The sequence below is a fragment of the Falco rusticolus genome, chromosome 3 (genome assembly GCF_015220075.1).
Source record: "Falco rusticolus isolate bFalRus1 chromosome 3, bFalRus1.pri, whole genome shotgun sequence".
In the NCBI taxonomy this organism is placed as follows: Eukaryota; Metazoa; Chordata; class Aves; order Falconiformes; family Falconidae; genus Falco; species Falco rusticolus.
In genome coordinates, this window is record NC_051189.1 from 71,406,134 (window position 1) to 71,430,171 (window position 24,038).

Genomic DNA, 24,038 nt, shown 5'->3' on the forward strand with positions numbered 1-24,038 from the left:
AATACCGAGTGTAGTAGTTTTGGCTGGGACAGAATTAATTTTCTCCACAGCACTTGGTACGGTGCTGTTTTGGATTTGTGATAAACACAGTGTTGATAACATGGGGATGTGTTAGCTCTTGCTGAGCAGTGCTCACACAGCTGCCTAACAAGGTTCATCACCACGACCAAGCTAAACAAAGTTTTAGTTTCTTATAGTTATGAGAGCCTGTGCAATGAATATTCAAGATGTTCCTTCTTTGTAATAACAACAGTCTGTATCATCAGTAAGAGTTATATGCTCTTCAAATTGTACTACCGTGTTACGAACACTTGACTGCAGCATGTGATTCTAAGAGGAGAAAAAGAACAAAAATGCTTTCTCATAATACACTCAGTTAAGTAAGTATCCTATACTAGTACACATCTGCCATACTTCAGAGTATTGATAAGATTTTGTGCTATATTTTGCCCAAGGAACAAGACTGAAAGCAAATCAGAATCAAAAACAGAAACTGCATTTCCACCTCTGATTTTCCTCCCCCTTTTTATCTTGTATCATCTTCAAGGAACGAGACAAGACAAATGAAAGAGGGAGACTTAACGTGTTTCTTTAAAAAGGAAAACTACAATCATTTCAATCTTGTAAATTTTTTTTACAATTTAATATTAATTTTACAAATTTAAAAAAAAAAAAATTGCCTGTAAGTCTTAGTATCTCTTTCATCTCTCTCCTTTCTTCACAAGATTAAAATCAGTCAATTTTTTAGAATAGTTCCCTTTTCAACAGCTTGTTTTCAAAATCTGTTGAAAACAAGAAATCGAAACTATGGTCACCGCCATGGGACCAACACAATAGATGTCTCTGAACCACTCCACCAGAAGACCTAACTGTTTAAGACTGTGCAATGATACCTCCACTCACTTCTTGTTTCCACTTACAGCTTTACTAAAATAAGCCTACCACCACTAGTAGCCTAATTTACCAGCAAAGAAGCAATGAAGGAATACCACTAGGGCAGGGGGAGGACAGAACACACTGAAGCTGCAGAAGCACAGAACAAACTCTGGCTTCCTTGATCAGCTGTCACTGTGAGGAATACACACAGTTCTCTCTTCCTAGACCAGAAGAAACACTGCATTAAAATTTCTTTCCAAAGTAGAGGTGAAAAGATTTACTTTGCTAAAAAGCTCTTACAGCTTGCATCCACACTGAAACCAGCTGCTCTAGTTCCATTTTAGCCTGTTTAGACAGCTCCAAAATGTGTTCTCTGTGCTCATGGCTGGTATAGGCAGAGTCTGTGAAGTCCTCCGTATGTTCCAGGATAACTTCCAGCATTGTCGAAAGGTTGTCTTTTGAGAGAAAATAAAGATTCTCACGAAGACCCTCCACCTTATTCTGAAAAATAAGCATATACATCCCTTGAGAATTTATGTGGTTATACAGTTGTGACGCAAATGCAGAAAGCAGATGCATCGTTTTAAATTTTATTTTTCTCCTCACTGCTCTTTTTTTGTTACTCGCTTATTTTCAAAGTAATCCAACAATCTGCCTGTCTCCCTACCCCCAGTTTAGGGTTTGGGATTTTCTTTTTAATGTAATAATACCATCAGCCAATTACTGGCCACTTATCAGAAGCAACAGCAAACACATTACTGTTCTACTAATGTCAATAAAAAGTTTTTAAGTTCAGTAATTTCAGAGATTGTGTATTTAGATTTTGTTTGATATTTCCACATCCACATAATCTGTTTTGCCTATTTTTCTAAAAATTTACATGTAGCAAATTGAATACTTTGAGGCACTTAGCAAAAATTTCAACCAAACTCTAAAGGGGTGTGTGTGTGTGTGTTATAAATAAATAAATAAAATAATAATAAAATCAAAGTGACAGACTAAATAAGGCATAGCTGTTCATTAACCAATTATGAAATTCAGAAAAGCCTTTATGAGGAAAAATCAACTAAGCTACAAGATACAACTTCAATTCATCACGTTTCCCTTGAATGACATTTTGCTCTTTTAAATGTTTGGACGACTATTTTTGTGTGCAGTTTTAAAAATACTACCAATTACAAAGGAAGAATTCTTCAATAATCATTTTAAAGAAGTTCTGATCAGTATGCTGATACTTAAAGTTTATTCAATGTCAAGGCATCACCTCAACAAAAAATTGGGAGTTCTGAATGCATTCTGATTCAGGAGGAGACTGCAAGTATCAGAAGGCATATTTTGGCAGCGACAATGAAATCATGATTACCTCTTGTCAGATTCTCTAACATTTGGGGACAGTTATTTAAGTTAACTGAAAAGTTAAGCTGAAAAGATGCAGTTCCCCCATGCTGAATTTAAAAATATTTTTTTCCCCAAAATTCTAGTTTTGAGGTTGTGTATTAGGCTGTAGAAAACACCACTTTTTCCACTCTTACCTTGAATTCTTTGATGCCAGAATATATACTGATGGGGGCCATCTCATTTTCTCCATTTGGTGTAGAGTCAGTTACAATTTCTATTACCTGTTCCAAAGCTAATCTCATTCGATGAAAAACGCCATCTTTGTTTATACGAGCAGATTCACAGTCTGGATGCCTCAGACAAGTCTTTTTAAAGAAAGCAAAGTAAGTATTATGAGAGAGTACACATGCAGTGTAGCAAAATTAATGTTTCTGGCCAAGCCAAGTCTGCAGAATGCATTAGAATATAATGAATTCTTTCTGTTAAACTAGCATTGTGATAATCAGAATTCATACCATTACTCAGAATATAAAGGTTTTCCTCTACTATTTACTCTGACACCCTTCTTCACCATGAAGTTTTATTAAAGTGGGGCTGAGAAAGAAGAGTCAGCTATCCCGCCAGATGCCATGCTTTGTGATTTATACAAGTTGCATAGGAGTGCTCATAGTCACTCACCTTTGAAGCAGTTAGAAGCATCATGGTGCACTTCTCAAGAACAGCCCTAGACGCTGCCATTCTAGCCTTTTTCTTCTCATCCTTCAAATCCTAAACACCAAATGAAAAAAAAAAAAAAATGAACTGACTATTACACAGTATCTAAAATGTTAACTATCTGTGATCCTGGAAAAGAAAATTTCTTGCTGATGGACAGGGTTGTGAGAAAGCTTCTTTATGTCTGACAACTGCTATTTTCAGCCTAACTCATGATCCAGAGCTTGCTTTTCAGACAAGTTTTAATTTATGCCTTTATTCTTGGCTCTATTCAATTCAGATTTCAAAGAAGGAAGATCTCAGAGATACAGAGCTTATGTAAACTGTCACTAATTTTGCTACCTTTATCATATAGCATTATTCATAAAACAGAAAAACGAGGGGAAAAGAATAGCTGACTAAAAATTTTCTGAAGTGGGGGGAGGGTAAGGCAGAGACAGAGAATGCCAGCTTTTCATTGTACTGCAGTGAAAGAAACTTAAAATAAATCTTTTGTCTGCTTGAGTGTTACATTTACTACATAACAGGTTAAAAAAACAGCAATTCCTCTGTAGAAAGGCATTATGTACAGAAACTTTTCAAAAACTCTCCAGGGAAAAGGATATACCCACAAAACTGAACTAAAGCCCCAGAAAAGTTCATCAGAAGGAAAGAATTTAGAGTCCAAATTGGGATGGGGGTAGGAGGGAGGGGAGAAACCATCAACACATCAGAAGGTCTAACAAAAGGAAGAATTACAAAGCTACAACCAAGTTCTTCTCGATGCTCGAAAAGAAAGCTGAGTGCTGTTTGAGTGTTAAACAGGCAACTGAATGCCACCAGCTGAAAAGGGAACAGAGTACAGGATGGAATTAATCCTAACATACCCTAGATTAGCAAGAAACCCCAGATAAATCAAAGCAGCAGTCTGTTTTGACATTTTTATAAAAATCTTATTTAGCAACTACAGAAAATCTTTAAGATCAAAATCACCACATTAAAAAAAGTTCATTTCTGAGATTCTGACGTTATACTCTGAGAAATCTGACCACACTCAAGTTTTCTAGCATACTAATTATAATTACAGTAAGGAAAAATACTTTGAAGGCTGTTTCCTCCCAATAAAATCAATAGTGCCACATAGCCTACACACTGTGAAGTGAGCACATCAAGAAAGTGCACATCTAAAAAGCAGTAATGAAACACACTTTCCAAAACAGTTAAGTAGGAAAGGAGGGGAGAGCCAAAGACCAGTTAACATTGAAAATCAATGAAAAACAGTTGAAAAGATTATCACTTACTAGTAATGGCAGCTTTCTCTTTCCAGGGAACAACTGCTATGAATATTTCAGGGAAAACCGGAGTTAATTTCCAAGCAGGTATTTCCCTTGATTATATATAGCTTTTCCAGAACTGATTCTTTGATACTGAGCATGTACTTAGCAGACTTGGAACACATCAACAGTAAAAGGAGATGCATGAGGTGGGCACGTTGTTCATACAAATTGAATTCTGAAATTTGCTCGACATTAGGGACTTTGTATATCTGTATCAGACCCTAACTGAGTTCTGAAAGGAGGATTTGATTGCCCAGGGGAAGTAAGCAGAGCTCACAAGAGAAGCCTTAAGCCTCAGCAAACCTTTTGTTTTCATGGAAGTAGCAGTAAAAAGCTTTCTGCATGAATGAAAAGCTTTGAAAGAGTAGCTGCGTGCAAGAAGTAAAACACCATGACCCCACCATAAAAAGGTTTTGACCCGAACCTGGAAAACTATTCCATAATACTAATAAAAACCCGAGTAAATATTTTATTAGGATCTAAAGATTTCATGTTTGGAGTTTTCTAAAATAATTACTCTGCTTTCAGATCCCTTCATTATGTGCAAACATCAAATGTTTCTGTCAAGTAAAAACAGACAAATTATCTATCAGAGTAATAAGCCAGAAAAGTTAGAGCCAAAGGACAGTGACTGAAACCAAAGAACATCTCAAATAACACGCACACAGGCTTCTGGAAGATACACAGATCAAACAACACAGTGATATTTCTCAGGCTGAGCTGTAAAGTCAAAAGATGTCCTTTGAGTGGAGCAAGGAGAAAAAGTTAGGTTTCAGAGATAGGACACCAGCAATTGTTTTGTAATAGTTAAACATCCCAGAACCACCCAAATCTTCTGGTGAATCAGATTAAAATTACACCTTACAACATCTCTCACAGCTTTTAATTAATACTTACATTTTGCCGATCTCCAGTTAAATGGGCAAACTCTACCATTTCATTTCCAAACTGGCTGAATATTTGTACAAACTCCTGGAAACTACTGACTTTTTCTAGTTGTTCCATTGTTGCAAGAACCTGCAAGATAAGCGAAAATACCGTAGATTATTAAGATGCTAAATAGAAAACATTATTACTGAACTAGGAATATCATTATTTGCAGACACTTCTAAATTGTGTTGTTTAAAATTTATATATTTTGTCACTATTTAAGCATTAATAACTCAACAGCTGGAAATCAAGTCTGAATTAAAAATCATGCTTCATCCAAAACGAGTCATTTATTGTCAGCCCTCAAAAAACATTTTCCTCACTCTTCCCAGTATAAAGAGTAGCAGTATTACAGGATTCAGTTTCCAGATTTAGCAAAAATGTTAGTCACATTAAATTTAAAAACATAAGTGCTTGAAATTAATATACAGATTATATCCCTATATTGTAACTCAATTTCAGAGTTCAATTTTGGATGCTTAGCTTTCATAGTTTAAAACCACAGGTGCAGTCAGACAGGTGTTCTAACAGCTGTGTGCATTTAAAAAAAAAAAAAGAAAAAAGCAACAGCATTCCAAAAAAACAAATTACGACTGAGTTAAATACATAGTTTTATACTTTCTGTAACAACTTACTCTAGCTCTGAAGATTATTCTCTCTATATAAAATAAAGAACTAAATGAACCAAAGTTGTATCAAGCTTTTACTCAAGATACATAAAAGCATGTGAAATCAGCATTTTTTAACACATTCAGCAAAAATTATCATAGAGCTTATAAATTACTGAAACTATTCTGCTGAAGTCATTACAATATGGTTTATAACAGAGATTAACATTAGGGGGTTTCAGGTTAGATGGATAGCTGCCAATCCCAAAATGATCTTTCAAATCCACTCAATGTCTTCAGAACGGAAAGAAAGTCAAAGCAGTTCTTTATTGTGTTTCAGACTGGAGATAAAATACTGCATGAAAATTTAAGAAACGGTACTTGAAAGGGAGAAACCTCAACTTATTTTTCTTGTCCTATGCCAAAAGTATCTTCCCCCAACTAAAAAAAGCAGTCTATGTACTTAATTATGAGAAATTAGCCCTTCTCTGCAACCCAAGCAAACCCTCCTAGTAGCACTCATTCTTTTGTAATAGAGCAGCTGGCTCAATCTCATAATCCATGTAAAGCAAATGTTCCACTAAATCCTGTAAGCACTGTGGAACTGACTGCTTTATCATGCAATATTAGACTGAAGGATCTGTCTGAGTATCTTATGTTATGCAGCCAGTTCCACAAAGGCTGCAGAAACAGGAACTTCTGTGATTCAGATGTTGACACATGAGCAAGGCTGGGGTATAAAGGACTTGCAAGGAAGCTGTGCAAAGATGAAGATGTGCAAATAGCAGCATGAGAGTGGAAGAAGCAGAGAAAGAACCACAGGACTGAGAAAGTGAGGATGTAGAAAAGTGAATGTGGAGAAAGGAGAAAAAACAAGTTAAGATCCAACTTTCTCTTCTAAGAATGGATTAAAAAAAATTAGTAATTCTACTCAATCATTCTTGGTTTAGGCAACTATAGTGCTTCATGAGTATGGTCTTCGTTGCAAGCAACTCTGTTACAGTATACCCCAGGGCAAGTGTTTCTGTCATGACAAATCTCTTGTCAAATAAAAATTTCCATGAAAGCGCACGCCAATTCTAGACATTCCAGGCAGAGCTGACGTTCCAAGAAACTACATACAGGGAGAAAACATATAGACAGCTCTAAATTTGTCTAAAGCTTATTCAAGAAGCTGTTAAAACACAAAATAACCTGTGATGTCTTCATAACCTTTCATTCTAAACTTTGTTCAACATGAAACACACAGTAATTAAAATGTACTTTTTTAAATACAAGGTTACAAAAACATATCCAAAAAGGCTTTAAGTTCCTATTAATATCTAAATTAGAACTTAGTATTACACAGCTACTGCTGCACTGTGAATGTCACCTTTCAGACGGCTGTCAGACTGACATCACCTCAGGGCACATCCATATTTGATCCAATCCACATAGTGCAGCAACACCCCCACTATCTGTCACTTCCCTAGTCACTCCTAACCTGACTGGTGACAGTAAGAGGAGTAAGGCTCTAAGCTCAGTGAGGTAGTGACTAAGTCTGATGGACAGTGAAAGAAATTCTGTAAGGTGGGAAAGACGTGGGCAGGGACTTAAGAAATGCACAGGATTTAAGAACACAGGGAGGGTATATATGGTACAGAGGACGCAGAAGCAGGAGTAGGATCATCAAACACAAGTTGGGTTCTGGAGCAGATCAGCATTCCAGAAGATCTCAATCACTTCATTAGTCTATAAGACTGGACACCCAACTACTAAGCTGGTTTTTGCCGTCCTTTGCCCTTGACTTAACTATTCTTGATTAATATGACGAAAATTATGATGGCAATGAAAATGAAGGCATTCAGAAAGAGGCAGCAAGAAAACTGGCACTAAAAGTTTAACATTGGGCATTCAGTCTCTTAAGCCGAAGACGAAGCTGAGATCTGGGACAGTGACCCACTTCAAGAAGCCAGCATCTGCTCCAATCAGCAATACTGCCTTTCCATCCTCTATGCCATATTATACTACACTATCTCTGCGTATTTGCGTGCACTTCTTAAATCCCTGACCACATCATCCCTCTACCACAATATTTCTTAAAGGAAGAACTGCTAGAACTACTTTGCTATCATACCAGCGTCTGACACACTTTATAGAGTACACTTCATTTGTTTAATTTGGTCCTAGAGATGTGAATTGCTCTACTGGTACCATAAACAGAAGCAGACATTCTCAAACACATGTAGAGTGCACAGAAAGGAGAATGCAGTTAAACCCAAAAGACCACAAAGATTAGAGTGACTATGGCAATCAAACTTACTCTGGAATATGAGACTTCATTTTAAATACCTTCAAAATAAAAACTTGCACTTAAGCTTACTATATTCGTGTCACTGTATATATGACAATAGTTTCATGTATATTTAAGACTACCATAAACCATGCCCTGCTGCTGAAAGGACATAACCCTCCTTATCCCTTCATAATACACGAACAGTCACTTTGTAGCCTAAATCTGTGTGAACATCAGCCACTTTTGGAAAGGTAAATTAATTCAGATCACTGCATGGCTGCAGACAATGGCAGAAGAAAAGCTCACAAATGGCAGCAAAAGGTGTTAAATGCACCATTCTGGTCTTCAGTGCAAGAAAAGACCAAAGCTGTAAGTAACTTGAACAAACTGACATTGATAAAACCGCTGTCACCTTCACCAACCACTGGGAGAAGAAAAGAGCACTAAGACAGTAGCAAATCACTGCCGCCAAATCTAAAGCCACACTGAAGCAGGTATTATGGTAGTTTTTGAATCCTGAACTCAACTAAGTGTCTTGGATCTAGAGGCTGTGAAATAGAGACCAGCATGTCTGGAAAACAAACTGGGATAAAGGAAGAGTGATAGCAGGAGGAATCAAAAGGGGAAGAGGGGCACTGCTCTGGATTACGAGTCAAAAATTAATGGAAAAACCCATGCCCTATCAGGCTCTCATTTTTCAACCATGAGTTTTTTCTATTTTTGTTTTAGCACATTGGGGGGGGGAGAAGAATATCCTACAGGCAAGACAGTGCAGTACATGAAATATATTACATTTGAGGTTAAATGGGCCTTCATACATTATTTAAATCAACTAAGTAGTTTCAAGCTAAGTTTCAAGATGTATGTTAAACTGCACAAAAAACTTTTAATCTGCAAAGCTCACTTCACTAGCACATACTTTTATCAGCATTCTTCACAGCTTTTTGCCTTAGACATATTCATAGTGCTCTCATCTTCATCCTGACAGTACAAACATCCTGACCTTCTCATGTAGAAGCTTCTACATTTTACTGACAGACACACTTCCCACCTTGCAGCAAACAAAGTTAAATAAGCAGTAACGCAGTGTCTTCTCCAGCATACTAAGTCAACTGAGCAATATAGGTCACATAAAATGTAGAAAGTCACTGAAAATTGTATTTTACTCCTCCTGACTTAGAGCCATCCCCTTTTAGATATCTGGTAGGTGAGCATGTGTAAGACATTAATTTTTACCTCATTATTTTGCACTTCCCCTAAAGATATAACGAAAATACCACTTAATTTACCCCCACTCTTTTGCATTGACTGCAGGTATCAGTTTAAGAAAACAAAAAAGAAGCTAGAAATACCTTGTTTCTTGAAGTTATAATCTGCTTAATAACAATTCTGTCTGCTAACACCAGCACCTTTGTGACAGAAGAAAGCAACAACCTCGCAGCTTTTACCACACCCGTTTTGTCAGTAAAGATCGTTATGTGGCTGTCAGATTCTGGATGATCCAAGCTCGCCACGTCCGTAAGCTGTGCAATTGTTTCACCTAGAGGGAAAAAAGAAATAATTAACATTTCATACTTCTAGAAAAACATACTGGGCCGTTAAGCATTCTTAACTTTTACCTTTGAGGGATAAAACAGTAATTTCAGAGCTACCTATAACCTTTTTTATTTCGCTTCACTTCCTTCTACTGACTGTTGGTGGCACCCCCTCCGTATTAGAGTTTGGATTACTATTCAGTACTGCCTCATTCTTTCATCTGTAATGTACACTAATTTTCTTACAGTAGTCTACAGATATTTGATGTGGAGGAGGTGGAGCTGGGGAGCGTGGAGAGAGAAAACATTTAGGGGAGGTATTTTTCCAATTTTAATAGCACAAGTCAAATCAGTGTCGACACCTGCAGCATCAACCCACTGAAGGAGTGGGATGCAGCAAGGAAGGAAGGAAGGAAGGAAGGACTACAAACTCCACTTTCCAAATTTCACTTAGTATTCCTGTAATTTATGGATTTCCTATTGCTATAGCAGTCTTCAGGCATGAAGAATAAAGAGATTCCAATAGTAAGAATATTGCGCTTTAATGTTCAGTCAGGCAACCAAAGAGTATGTTGTCAGAGACAGGAGAGAAAAAAAGACGAAGCACTGATTTTTCATTCATAAGCATCTTTTTATTCAAGTAGCATTTAGTATGATAAAAAATAGGACCACCTGACCCACTTATTTTTATGCAGTTAAAAATTCTACAATCCAACAGATCTGCTTGTCTGAGAAAATCACAGGCCCCTATCCAATTAAATCTTCTGGAGTACCCCAGATAACAGTGCAACAGAGGAAAGACGCAGAGCAGTCTCCTATTCCACAACTGCAGAGGACTGCTGGGAGACCGTACTCAGGCAAGCTCAGAGATATGCTTTTTATTAGCATGCAAGATAAGATGATCAATGCACAACTAACCTGCAGATCATCCTTGAAGATAAAACCTAGAGCATTTGATCTATGTTTAGTCCCCTATCATAAACATATGATCTATGTTTAGAACCCTATGACTAGTCTTCAAAACCTCAACTAAGGTAATTCACCTAAGCAGACAAGATACTCCAAAAGCCTGATCAAGCCAGAGGTCCCATATGAAGAACCTGAGGGTGCGTTATTACTCCAGAAATACCACACACAAATACTACGGAACAAAGAAGGCCCGACCATCCTTCAAACCACAAAGCTTCATGCTTCATAGTGTTCATGTACAGATTTCTCTCCTCTGACAACCGTAATCCCTTGAGTTCCTAAGTTGTCTGAATAGATATTGCACTATAGCAAGGAACTTCCAGTACTTTGGCTAGCATCAGACCAGGTCTTAAAAACCACACTACAAATAATCCGAGGGTCTCTCTAGTATGTCAATACGATAAACAGTCTGCTCTGAGATGGTGAGTTCCACAGCTGAAGGGCCTGAAAATGAACAGAAGCAAGAGGAATTATAAAAGTACGGCTATCATTCAAACAGTAAGGGCAGCCAGATACACTAGCAGTGAAGCTGTAGGACAAGCCTCCAGTCAGGTGAGGAAATTTAACAGCAAAACAGATTTGCCATAGCCTTCTGCACAGTCAAATTCATTTCAGTTCAGGCCACTCGCTAGTTAGAACTGTTCAGCTTTGTCAGTAGATTAACCTCAATCTTCTCCTTTGACCTCAAAATATATGTGACAACATAAAATGCTGTAGAAACACACAGAGAACCTTTAAAATTGATGTAAAGTGCTTTTGGTAATGAAGGAAGGATGCACGACATCATTATCCCATTTCTCATGCTGTGGGCTTCACCTCCTTGAAGATGAATTATCAAGTCATAGGTGAAGCATCTAGTCATACAAAGAGCAATCAGGGAACACAAAAAGACCTGCAGCATCTGCCTGTCAAAAGCTCCAAACAGCCCTAGAAACCTGAGACTTCTGACAACCAGCCAAAGGCTTCCTCCTCTGCCTGCAGATCTGCAACTGCAGTTACCCTGGGAATAAGCTATGAGGATGCAAGATCTCTTAAGGTAAAAAGACTAAGCCAAGGACTATTTAAGCCACCTGGACACACACAAGTCCATATGATACATCTGAGAGCGTTGAAGGAGCAGTTCAGTGTCACTGTAATTCTCCTATCATGTCTGAAAGATTGTAACGACGACAGATTCTCAGTGATGGAAAGGCAACACTCATTTTCAAGAAGGGTAACAAGAAAAATTCAGGTGATTATGGGCTAGTCAGCCTCACATCAGTCTTCAGGAATATTATTAAAATCATTTTGGATGCCATTACCACATGAAGCAGTAAAAGGCAATAGGGAAGAGCCAGCACAGACCTGCAAGAGGGAATAGTCCCTTATCAGCCTGAATGCCTTCTGTGATAACACCATTTCTAGAAAAGGAAGTAATGGATACTGTGCATCTCAACTTTAGCAAGGCCTCTGACATGATCTCCCATGTCTTTGTAACTTAATCATGAGATACAGACTGGGTAAGTGAACAATGAGGTGGGTAGAAAATGGACCTGACTATTGGGCTTGGGGATGGTGATAAATGGTGCAAAGTCCTATGGGCCATCAGTTACCAGCGATGTCCTGTAGGGACCAACACAAGGCATCAAAACTGGTCCCTGGATGATGGGCCAGCACATTCAGAAAGTGTGTTAACAGTACCAAACTGGGGGAGTGTGTGATAACGCTGGAGGACAGGGCTGTTAGACAAAGGGACAAGCCAAACAGATGATTGACAGGAAGTTTGTGAAGTCCCACCAAGGCCCTTATGCCAAATCCTGCATGTGGGCCAGGATAACACCACGCAACAGTACAGGCTGGGATCAGCTGCCTAGGGAAAACCTCTGTGGGGGAGGACATGGGGATCCTGGAGGACAAAGAGTTGAACAGGAGTCAGCAATGATGGCTGGCTGCACGCTGGGTTGTTAGCGGCTGCAGGCTGCAGAAAGGATTCTTCCCTTCTGTTTGGCACTTGTGAGACAGCATCTGCAGTACCATGTCCACTTCTCAGCTCCCCGGTACCAGGGAGCACACTGACATAGCGGAGCATGTGGCGTAAGGGGAGAGGCTGAAGGAAAAGGGTTTGTTCCACCTCAAGAAGAGAAGGCCAATGGCAGTTTACTGCAGACTACAAACTACTTATCTCATGGGCAGGTAGCAAGACAGAAACAGACTGCTCCCAGACATGTATGGTGATAGGACAGAAAGCAATGGACAACATATAAGAAAATAGTTTTACCACTTTAAGTGAAACAGCGTAAGAGGTATACCAGAAATTGCACATTCTCCTTTCTTGGAAGTTAAAGATCCCTTCCAGCCTAATTTATTCTGTGATTCTATTTACCCATTTTAAATTGTTGGTTTTCAGCCTTCTTAATTTAGTTCTTCTCTGTACTATAAGACAAGACAGAAATAGGAGAGAGCTATTTATTGCTTCCATTTTACTCCATGTCTTTCTTTAGGGCTATGCAGTCAACTGGCAGAGAATACTGAAAATGTTATGACACTAACTCATTCCTGACATGTGTTTTCTCTCTTAAATTAACCAGTCTTTCCTAGTTTTGGAGGAAAAAAAAAAAAAAAAAAAAAGAAAAAAATCACAGATGGGCATCTAAAAATGCGCTTCTTTGAGTTACATTCCACTACTATACTGTCACTGTAAACACTGACACAGTGGAAGAGTAACGTTAGGCAAAATCTGCTATAAGACCCTCTGCCATATTTTATGATTCTATTTTGAGTCAAATTACAAGGTTTATTACAAGGAAATAGTCATAACAAGTCTGAAACACTGAAGATCACTGATTATACCCTTCACAAGAGACAGCTACAACATCTGCCATCCTTCAAAGCCTCTGCAGGATATGCAGTTGATTTAAAGACTCGCTACTTTTCTTAGCAACTGAGACACTTCATGTTCTAAAGCCTTTAGTGTTAAAATCTATCTTCTACGCCTAACAAAGTATGCCTTTAATTTCTGAGGAACAATCTAATTTATCAGCTAAAAAGAACTACGAACAGCTCTACAATATCCTCAGTCCTATACAGCAAGGGCTTTCTGCTGCCCATACCAAGGGCCAAAGGATTCTTTCATACATGTCAATATTCTTGGTTATAATTGGCCAGGAGATTATATTGGCTTGCTTGGGAACACCAAAGTTGTTCAAAATGGCACTTGAGCAACTGCGTTCAGAGACTGAATTTACAGGACAATTATCCGTAAGAATTTATCTGCACAAAGGACTATCTTACCTTGTCCAACACTTAACAGTCCACAGAGACAATACTGGCATGAAAAAAAAAAACCAACAAAGAAAAAACCAGCATCAATCACGTTTGATGTACTGAATTTTGCACGTAAGTCTTCGGTTGAGATCTCAAATGTGTAGCTCAGAGAATAACTGACCCATGCCAAGGTAAATGTGAGGCTTGCCAGAAAAGTAAGCAGTCTGTATCTTCACTCCTCTAGACTGAGGCACATTACTGTGTAACAGGAAATAAAATTTACAATGTAAAAAAGTATAACCATTTGGTGAGAGAAAATACTGCAGACTAGTTTTAGATTTTTAGAGTTCCTGGTGGACACATCAGTACAGAGAAAAAGCACTCAGCCACAGCATAACTGGCAAGTCAAGAAAAAGAGATCCAGACTGCACCGCTCTTCTAAGCGGCTCAGATTCTCGATGTAAACTTTAGCAATTTGGGCTTGCCAGCATTTTACTTGGATCTCTGAAGAGAAAACACATGCTTCACATAACAAATGGAATGTTTTCAAATTAGGACATTTCTGTTCGCAGCCAAGTTTACTGGGGCGACTAAGAATTTTCAGTCTGAGGTTTATCTAGAATAGTCCTTCATATCACAAAAACAATCATTCATCACCCCAGCGTGTTTCTAGACATTGTGACTCATTGTTGAGGGATTATCAGAGTATTTCTTGAAGTACCATGCCCAACTGCTAAGGTTTTTTGGTTTTTTTGGTTGTTTTTTTTTTTTAATCACAAAAGTAGTATGAACTGTGTCCCCAAAGTCTGAGACCAGCACAGTGATTCAGCAAGAAATACACCAGCTAGGATAGCAAAACACAAGTTTCTCAGGCTTCTGAGGTTATTTAAAAGATAGAAAACACCCACCCACCCACCCACCAGTCTACTATTTATCTTAACAGATCAATTTTAAGTGCAGTAACCCATGTCTTGGAGTAAAGTACTACTCCTTCCTGCGGTCATCAAGACCTAAGCGTTCAAATGTCATTTGTTTGCCTCCACATCCAGAAGCTCAAGATTGCCTTCCTGAAGCCACAGTAAGCATAATGTCTGTCACAATATCTACCTGCTCAAACAGGAAAAGCTTCAACTAGAATTTCCCATGATCCAAAAGTATTTGAAAGAAAAAACAAAACCGCACCACCACTAACAACAAAAGGAACGTTCTTCTAGATGTCATCTTCTTGAAGGTTGCACTGCAGATGTAAGAATATGCGTTTACTAAGAGCCACTGAAATATTACGTAAGGAATAGCACTCAATATCTAGGAGAGTAGTTTCTAGTATGACACTGACATTCTTTTACAGTATCAGAGAATGTAACCCACTATTCGCCTGAACAGAGGCTTCTGGGGGGAGGAAGGTGACACCAGGCAGCTCAATCAATTATCCATATTTGACATTCAACCCATGCACAGAGCAAGTTTGCAACAAAAGTTGAATCCAGCAAAAAGGCAAGTAAGATTATTTTCATTCTACTGAGAGAAGTCATCACATGACTGATATGAGTCATCTTACCGAGTCCTGATGATATACGGGTTGACACTGACCTTCATTCGGACATTCAGATTTAGAACGTAGTGACCTCAATAGCACAACACTCAAATTACTTTAAATACTCCATTATTTTAGCTTGAGAGCAATAAACTCTCAAGCTGTATTCTCAACACTCTGCACTTTGTCTGCAGTAACATCATAAACCAAAGAGCAGTCAGGTAATTCCTTGTGGTAAAAGATCCTATAAAAATCAAAGCCAACACACAGTTCCATTCCCTGTTCATAAGATGACAGCAATTTAAGTAAGCGACAAAATCAGGTAACAGATCAGGCCTTGACTGCACCAGCAGAAGACGGTTAAGCAATTAAATAATAAAGTTCCTACATTATTCCTGACACTAAAAATAGCGTGCCAAAAATGGGACAAGCACAATCTCATGTGTAACTACATACCTGCTCTCCTTGCCTCGATGCAAGCAACGCTCATTTCCTCTTTCAGTTCATGGTTTTCGTTGGCTATAGCTTCACCTACTGTAACGAACCTTCCAACTGCCAGGTTAACTGCTTGGCCCACTCGCTGAATTGCTTGCAGAGTCTTGTCTGAACGCTTTGGTTTATCCTTATGATTAATAAGAGTAGTTATCTGTGAACAAGAAGTTAATTATTAGAACTTTATGCAAGATGACATTTTAACTTTAGTATTAAAGGCAAGTTTTGAACTGAACTCAGTTAACAGATTTTTACCATACTTCACTAATAAAACATAGTGTTGAGTCATAAGGTATCTTTTAACTTCTCAGTGAACAAAAAAAATATTTTTGAAGTATAATTAAGTTTGCTCATCTCAGCTTATCTCACATTAATACTGCAAATGGGAGGGGGGGAAAAAAAATCTCTCAATTCATTTAAAATAAACTGCTCTAGGTCTCTCAACAGGCTTCCACACTACAGGCACAGTAAAAGCTGAGGAGTCCAATACGAGACATAAACATCATTTTGGGTTTGCCAGCACTGGAAATCTTAGGAAGTTTTTTGTACTGCCAGGTAATTAACCAAACTCATTAACTACAATTTGGGAGCTTTGGCTCTTTTCTCAGACAGGCTGAGAGAGTTGGGATTAGTCAGCCTGGAGAAGGGAAGGCTCCAGAGAGACCCGATTGCAGTTGTTTCAATATATAAAAGAGGCTTATAAGAAAGATGAGGACGGGCTTTTTATAGTAGGGCCTGTAGCAATAAGACAAGGGGTAATGGCTTTAAGCTGAAAGAGGGTAGTTTTAGATAAGATATTAGGAAGTAATTCTTTACTGTGAGGGTGGTGAGACACTGGCGCAGGTTGCATGGAGAAGTTGCAGATGCCTTGTTCCTGGGAGCGTTCAAGGCCAGGTGGGACAGAGCTTTGAGCAACCTGTCCAGTGAAAGGTGTCCCTGCCCATGGCAGGGGGGTTGGAACTAAATGACCATTAGGGCCCCTTCCAACCCAAACCACTCTATCATTCTAGGACTTTACGAATATAAACCTTTATAAATCACATTTTATTCAATTGATTACAGCAGGCTTTAAGAACCAGTAGCAGCCTTCATACTAAAAGAACAACCATCTGCCTTTTCGAAATAATCTAAAGTATTAAAGCTCTCTCGCCATTGAAATATCCACCATACACATCACACTTATTTGAGGATGTTTGTTTTTTCTATCATTTAGAAAAAGGTTGCCATTTTGATGCAAATTATCAGTAAAACAATTTGTGATGGCATTTTTATTCTGAACTCCACATCCTGTATTGGCTTTTCTGCCTGGTACTACATACATCATGTTACACATTCCTTCTTGGATCACACTGACCAGAGATGGGCTGCACACAGGCTGCGGGAAACTAAAGATTTGCCCAAAACACCAAACATGAAGAAACAAAGAGATCCCTCTCCCACCCAAAGAGAAAGGCAGGATTGCAGAAGCAACTTCTCAACCAAGACATTAAACAAACACAACAATGGCATGCAATCCTGCCACCCCAGAACTAATTAATTACAAACTGCATTGCAATCAGTTACATGAGCTTTACATTTTCGGTATGACAACAATTTTCCAGTGAGATGCAGGACAGAAACTGAACTCTGTCGTCTCAAACATCCTAAACCAGCACAAAAGTAATCACTGCTGCCAACGAAGACAGTCGTGCCTGTCCTTGCCCTCCTCTCTCATTTTTGCAATTAATTTATCTAATGTGGGTAAACTTAAGTTGTGGAAAAGGTGATTGTTATTTCAGTTTTCCTCATAATCAGTTCCCCAGTTCAGTCCACTTGCATAGCTGTATGAACACTTTTGTTGGCAAAGGGAAAAGGTACAGACTCGAGAAAGATGGGCAGAAGTGCTCCTTTCAGCAGAAGCATGACTTCAAATGCTCACAGAATTTCATTGTAAGCCACATGCCCAGGAGCTCAAAGATGTCTGCTGACAGAATCTCAGAATTTTGTGAACTACTTCCAGTGTTCAAACACCTCAGCTGTATCAGCTTAATCACATATGTCTTTGCCCATTCCTCAAAAAAAAAATATCTAAATCATCATTCATTCGTATATTCTCCTACCATTCAAGCTTATGGTAGGGCAAGAGCACAGAAGCTGTAGCTCATACTGGATCCAAGGTCAGAGAGCAGGAAGCAGTGCAGGAACTGTTCCGCTTCATAATTTGATCAATGCCCAAGGCTTACCCTTCAGAAATGACTGAGTCATATTTTGGGGCAGGGGGGCAGTGGAAATAGTGGTGTTTTTTAACACCTTGCTGGGGCTGGTTTTGAATGCCAGGAACTGGTTTGGTCATGTTTACAGTATTAAACTCTTTGCAATGAAAAATGTCAGTATTTCATAGAGCACTCTGAACAAAAAAAAAAAAAAAAAAAAAAGTGGGGGGTAGGGGGGTGTAGCTCAGAACTATTCCAATAAACAGTGCTGCTCTATCAAAGAACTGCTAGGGGAACAGAAAAATATTTTGTCCTCACACAAAACAACACTACATAAATGCATTGTCTGCCCACTGCCTTCTTATATACGCCCTACTTCTCCAACTTGTACCTAAGCTCTAAAGGAATGCCACTCTCCACAATCCATACAACAAATCTGTCCCTGTAAGAGTCCCCCAGTTCACCAAACTTCAGCTCCAAAACCTATGAACCCCTGATGTCCATCCACTGAAAATACTACCTGATGATGAAAACAGTGTCCTATTAAAGAGTAAACTAAGCAAACATCTGAACAGCTTCACGTTCATTTTACAGGAGGAATAACACTCCCCAAAACACACAGTTACTGTCACTTCAGTGGGAATTCAGATTAATATCAAATGGATATTAAAACCAACTGCACTACGCAGCTCTCCTCAATTCTCGCACTGTAGATCAAATACCTGACGGCAGCTAATCTAACAACCCCAGGTGGCAAATTCTTGACTAGTCATGGGCAGCAAGCCTACAGAGAGCACTGGACCAAACACTGAAGAAAACCGATTTGACAAAGGGTCACAACTCTGTTTACTCAACTGATTTCTAAGCAAACCAATGCTATATGCAAACAAAGGGCCAACATTACATTCATACTCTTACTGACTTTTCAGAAGCATATATAAAATAACACTGGCCTAAGACAAACGGAATACTAGTTGGATGTACGTCCTGGCTGCAAGTTCACCTTCCACAGCATTCTATACTAGTGAAAGTTTAAACATGTTCTACATAACCCTGAAAAAAAATGCATATGCAACTAATACTGCAGAGTGAAAGGAATCCTGCTGCCTCTTACCAACTATCAAGGGCATTTTAATACCGTATGTTACTGTAGAGGTATGCAAATGATAAAAATGAAGATGTGACAGTTTATGTTGCTTTAATAAAGTTTAACAACTTTTTCAGAAACACTTTCATTTGAGATATGGGTGAAGTTTACAATTCTGTCACTTCTTTAGCACTCTCTTCAGAGGGATCAACAGTTTTGCAAAAAAAGACACCCCCTATACTCCCCCCATCCCACCCCAAAGTGAAGCAAGAATCAGCAGATGTTTTCGCAGGTCCATCACCACTGTCATCTTAACTTCTTGAAGACCAGTAAGGCCAAACACAAGGTCCTGCACCTGAGTTGGGACAAACCCCAGTACCAATACAGGCTGGGGGATAAATGGATTGAGAACAGCCCTGCAGAAAAGCACTTTGTGCATGAAAAATTGGACGTGAGCCAGCAACACGTGCTTGCAGCCCAGAAAGCCAACCCTAGTGTGACCAGGTCAAGGGAGGTGATTCTGCCCCTCTGCTCTCATGAGGCCCCACCTGGGGCACTGCATCCAGCTCTGGAGCCCTCAGCACAGGAACGACATGGACCTGTTGGAGCAGGTCCAGAGGGGGGCCACAAAGATGATCAGAGGGATCAAACACCTCTCCTGTGAGGGAAGGCTGAGAGAGCTTGGGTTGTTCAGCCTGCAGAAGGCTCAAGGGAGAGCTTACTGCGGCTTTTTAATATGTAAAGAGGGCTAATAAAAAAAGACAAAGAAAGACTTTTTATCAAGGCCTGTAGTGACAGCACAGGGAACAATGGTTTTAAACTAAGAGAGTAGTTTTAGATTGGACATCAGAAGAACACTTTACGGTAGGGGTGGTGAGACATTGAAACAGGTTTCCCAGAGAAGTTGGGGATGCTCCATCCCTGGAAGTGTTCAAGGCCAGGTTGGATGGGGCTTTGAGTAACCTGATTTAGTGGAAGGTATCCCTGCCCATGGCAGGGGGGTTGGACTAGATGGTCTTGAAAGGTCCCTTCCAAACCAAAGCATTCTGCGACTCTATGATCTACTCTAGACACCCACCAGAGCAGCTTGTATATGCAGATTAAACTCAGTCTGGAAGCTTACCGTTATACACAGCAGCTGAGGCTTTGCAAATACCTCCTGGTATAATGAACTGGTATAATTTCTTCTCTGGCTGGCTAACTTAGGGCCACTACAGTAACTACCTTAACATCAGAATGGAGGGAAGTTTGTTGAGCTCCCTCTTTTTTTTTTCCAGTTAAAAACAAACATTGTCAAAGAACTAAAACAGAAGTTGGTATGTTTCAAGACTGCTTGACCAAGACAAAGAGCTTCATGCAACACCTATTTAAAGTGTGATCAATGTTCTGTTGCAAATGCAGCTTGTACTATTATAGTAAAATGTGTATAGGATGTTTCTTATAAAAAAAGTAAGTAACAAATAGCCCTGAAACAGGAGTAGGTAAGTCATGATAAAAGAAAGAGATAAGGGAAGATATGAAATATATATCAGCTAAAGGAAGAGGGCTGTCTTTGGTTCTAGAAACATGAGTTAGACCTACACCAAATGTAAAATGCTTAATAACTTCAAACGCATGAGGAAAGTTCTTCAGATACAGATGGGCTTCTTGTAACCTGCCACCCGCAGAAAACACTGCTGTATAAACAAGGAGAATGTGTAATTCTGAGAAGTATCTTTCTCTTTCCTTCACAAAGTGTTGAGTGACAGGTATACTTCAAATAGAGGATATACCTGAGTGTAAAGTTATGAAAAAGCAGAGGTAATAGCAACTGCAGTTTCAGATTTTTTCAAGATTTAAACTTGTAATTAACAATCAGGCTTGAAAAACTAGTAAACAAGATCTTAGGAATTTCACTAGGATGTTAAGTGACAAACTGAAGGAAACTGTGATGCTAATAAGCAGCACAAAGACTGTATATTTAAATCTAGTTCAGACCATAGTAAAAAAAAAAATCCCTAAGCAGTACAATAGGAAGGGTGTTGGGGAGAGGCATACAGTATTATCTGCTTCAGGATACAGATAAAGCAGTAAGCACTAAAAGGCCAGTAAGCTAGGCTTCTAAAACAAAGAATAAGCAAAGTTTTTGCTCTTGGCTTTTAAACATTTAAAGCAAAGATACAAATTTGGACCAGTTAAAAGAAGAAAAGCAGAGACCCACAAGAAACCTAACAAGTCACTTTCTCCTCAGCGACCACCTTCCTTCAAAGATATTCTAAGAGCATATCAAAAACTGAATCAGTGAAAACTTGCAGTGTTTAAGGACATTTCAGATTACGAAGAATTCCTTTTCCCCTGCAGCCCATCCAGTTGCAACCAGACGAGAACTATTACTGTTGTGTTTTAGGGGTTTTTTGTTTGGTTTTTTTGTGTTGGGGTTTTTTTTTTTTTTAGAAGAAGGAAACCCCTGGGACTCCAAGAACATTATCTAAACTCTCTTTTAAGTTTAACACCTCCCCAGTATTTAATCCGTTGTATTCTGGTCATGTATTACCCAGTCACTAACATTTGTGGTGTCTGGGCAGGAGTTAACAGCTGAAGAGATTACCTGCAAGTCTCTTTGAACAAGAGCAATAAGTTACATGTGGTTTACTTGAGGATTTACTGATCAGGTCCTAGAAAGGAAGCAGTCCTTTTGATGGTACTCATGTTCTGTTTAATGCAAGCTCTTAACAGTATTTCCATGGAATACTTAGCTGAGATTTGAGGCAACCAGTTTAAGGAGAGTACAGTCTCAAGAAAACGTCCATTACAATCTTTTGTCACTTGTTATGAGCAGCCCCTGAAAAACGGCCTTTTCACAAATACTTCACTGAAACTAATATATATAACCATAATGTATCAAGATATACTTCATATTTAAGGAAACAAGCTCAGTTGTGGCAGTTTTTGAGCAGCTGTTTTCAGAGCTTTTTGAGGGCCTTCAGATACTGACATTTAAGCCGTTAAATGCTTCATGCACAGGAAGCATCATGACAGCATGCTTAGCTAAAAATATTCTAATGTCTATTTATTGTCAGTGTAATTAAGTCTTGCATGACAGAACTAAGTGATACTTAAGAGACTGGGTTTCAGGAAGTATTTCTGGACAACTATACATAAAATAGGCAAAATATAGTTATTTCACTGCCACTGCTACAAACACATGAGTTAAACTGAGAAATCATGTTGGAAGATAACACAGGGAGGGAGATGAATAGGGTAAGTACCGTGTTGTACACAGAACAATTTATAGGCTCTCAGGAGTAGTATTTATTACTGCCTCATACTGATCAGTTGTCCTGACAGAAAAAATACCCAAAATATTTTATCTACGCAATGAGGATCAGCATCCTTAGAACCACAGCTCCTCTTCCATTTTGTGTATCTTCTGCTTTCCATTAATTTCATAATGGTAGAAAATTCCTTTCTGAAAAAAAACTAATACCAGGAATAGAAAGCCTTTGCTAAGAAAATGTAACAGCATTACATACTAGGGAAGAAGCTACAAAACCCTACAATAGAAGTGTGCTGTAAGTAAATTTAGTTGCATTTGACCGGACATGTGGAAAAATTGGTCAAAAAGGCCTTTCCCACACTGCTCATACTCTTATTAGTTCATCTTGAGTTTGGGGGCAGGGGGAACTTCTAATACTACATTTTAGGTACTGTCTCTCATTAGTCTTGTGTTTTACTTAAGGACAAACAGGTCTTCAGACCCATTTAGCCAGAAGCAGCACACATTGTTCCAACACCCACATCTGCTACAGAATACAACCACAGGTCAGAGAGCACAGAAGCAGCAGCTGGCATTTGACATCCAGTCCATAAGGTCTACAAGTAGAAGTGTCTACACACTGACTTGTCACACAAGACGAGCCTCAGGGATCTTAGGAAGTGAACAAGAACTACCTGCTTACCTGTCCTAGAAATCAACTCTGTTAAGGTTAGATGCCTGTCCAGGCACCAGTCAAAGTCTTACTAAGCATTTTCTACAAATTCAAGGACAAAAGTATTTTTTAGAAGTCTGGCTATTCTGCGAATTTTTAGAATTGGAAAGCCTTATCTTCCTACTCACCCTTTATTCTGTAGAAAAACCCTACAAATAAACTGTAGAAACCCAATTTTTAAAGTTTCCAAAGGCTAGAAAAGATTAACCAAAATTAAATGCAACTGCAGTAACTGCTAATGCGCTAGTTAACTGTAAGAACCCATATTCTATTTATCCTGAAAACACTTAGACAGCTGCCTCTGCTTTATGGACACTTGAACTAGAACAGTTTCTTCTACACAGTATTCAAAAGGGTGATCAATCCCTTCTTGCCAAAGTTGTGCAGATCTCAACGCATTATTTAAGACCCCAAGTCAACAAGTCAGTAAAAGAACAGCTTCCAAGGAGTGGTATGATCCTGCAACTCCCTGTTTACGTATTTTCCTCATACTGCCTATGCACTGGTGTATAGAAGGGCAGTACAAATAAGCTGCAAGTTCAAGACTGCCAAGTTCTGTTACGCTTGTGGTATTGAGACTGTTGTAGTTGTATCTTTACCTGAAGGCTTTTTAAAAGCATCTTCTCATTGCTTTTGTACACATCTTCCATAAAAGCCTTCAGGGAAGCAAATGAAATAAGACTAACAACCTGTAAGCTGGTTCACTTATCTGTAGGCAAATGCCAACATGCTTAGCAGAGCCCCAGGCAATCCTGTAGTGTCTAACAAGCTGATAAGCCACCTCTGAAAAGGAAGAAGGAACAATCCAGGACCTGCAGCGACAAGTAAAAGCTGACAAGCAACACAAGAACAGCCCTACCAAATCAGATCACTGGTATACCTAACCTAGTATCTCCTGTAATACCCAAATGTGTGCCGAGAAAAGAGCATGAGAATAAACAAGCAAACAAGACACCAACTA

The 24,038-nt window shown here is 39.0% G+C and overlaps 1 protein-coding gene across 1 annotated transcript in view; it reads right to left on the reverse strand.

The window, feature by feature from the left end:
• The window catches only part of CTNNAL1 (catenin alpha like 1), a 58,725-nt gene that overhangs the window by 22,887 nt on the left and 11,800 nt on the right, over positions 1-24,038 (reverse strand). Inside the window, exons 2-7 of the mRNA XM_037381716.1 lie at positions 15,795-15,984; positions 9,410-9,597; positions 5,142-5,261; positions 2,893-2,982; positions 2,409-2,579; positions 1,177-1,377 (exon numbers count right to left, since the gene is read on the reverse strand). Coding sequence (XP_037237613.1) covers positions 1,177-1,377; positions 2,409-2,579; positions 2,893-2,982; positions 5,142-5,261; positions 9,410-9,597; positions 15,795-15,984 — 960 coding nt within the window. The remainder of the gene's footprint in view (positions 1-1,176; positions 1,378-2,408; positions 2,580-2,892; positions 2,983-5,141; positions 5,262-9,409; positions 9,598-15,794; positions 15,985-24,038) is intronic.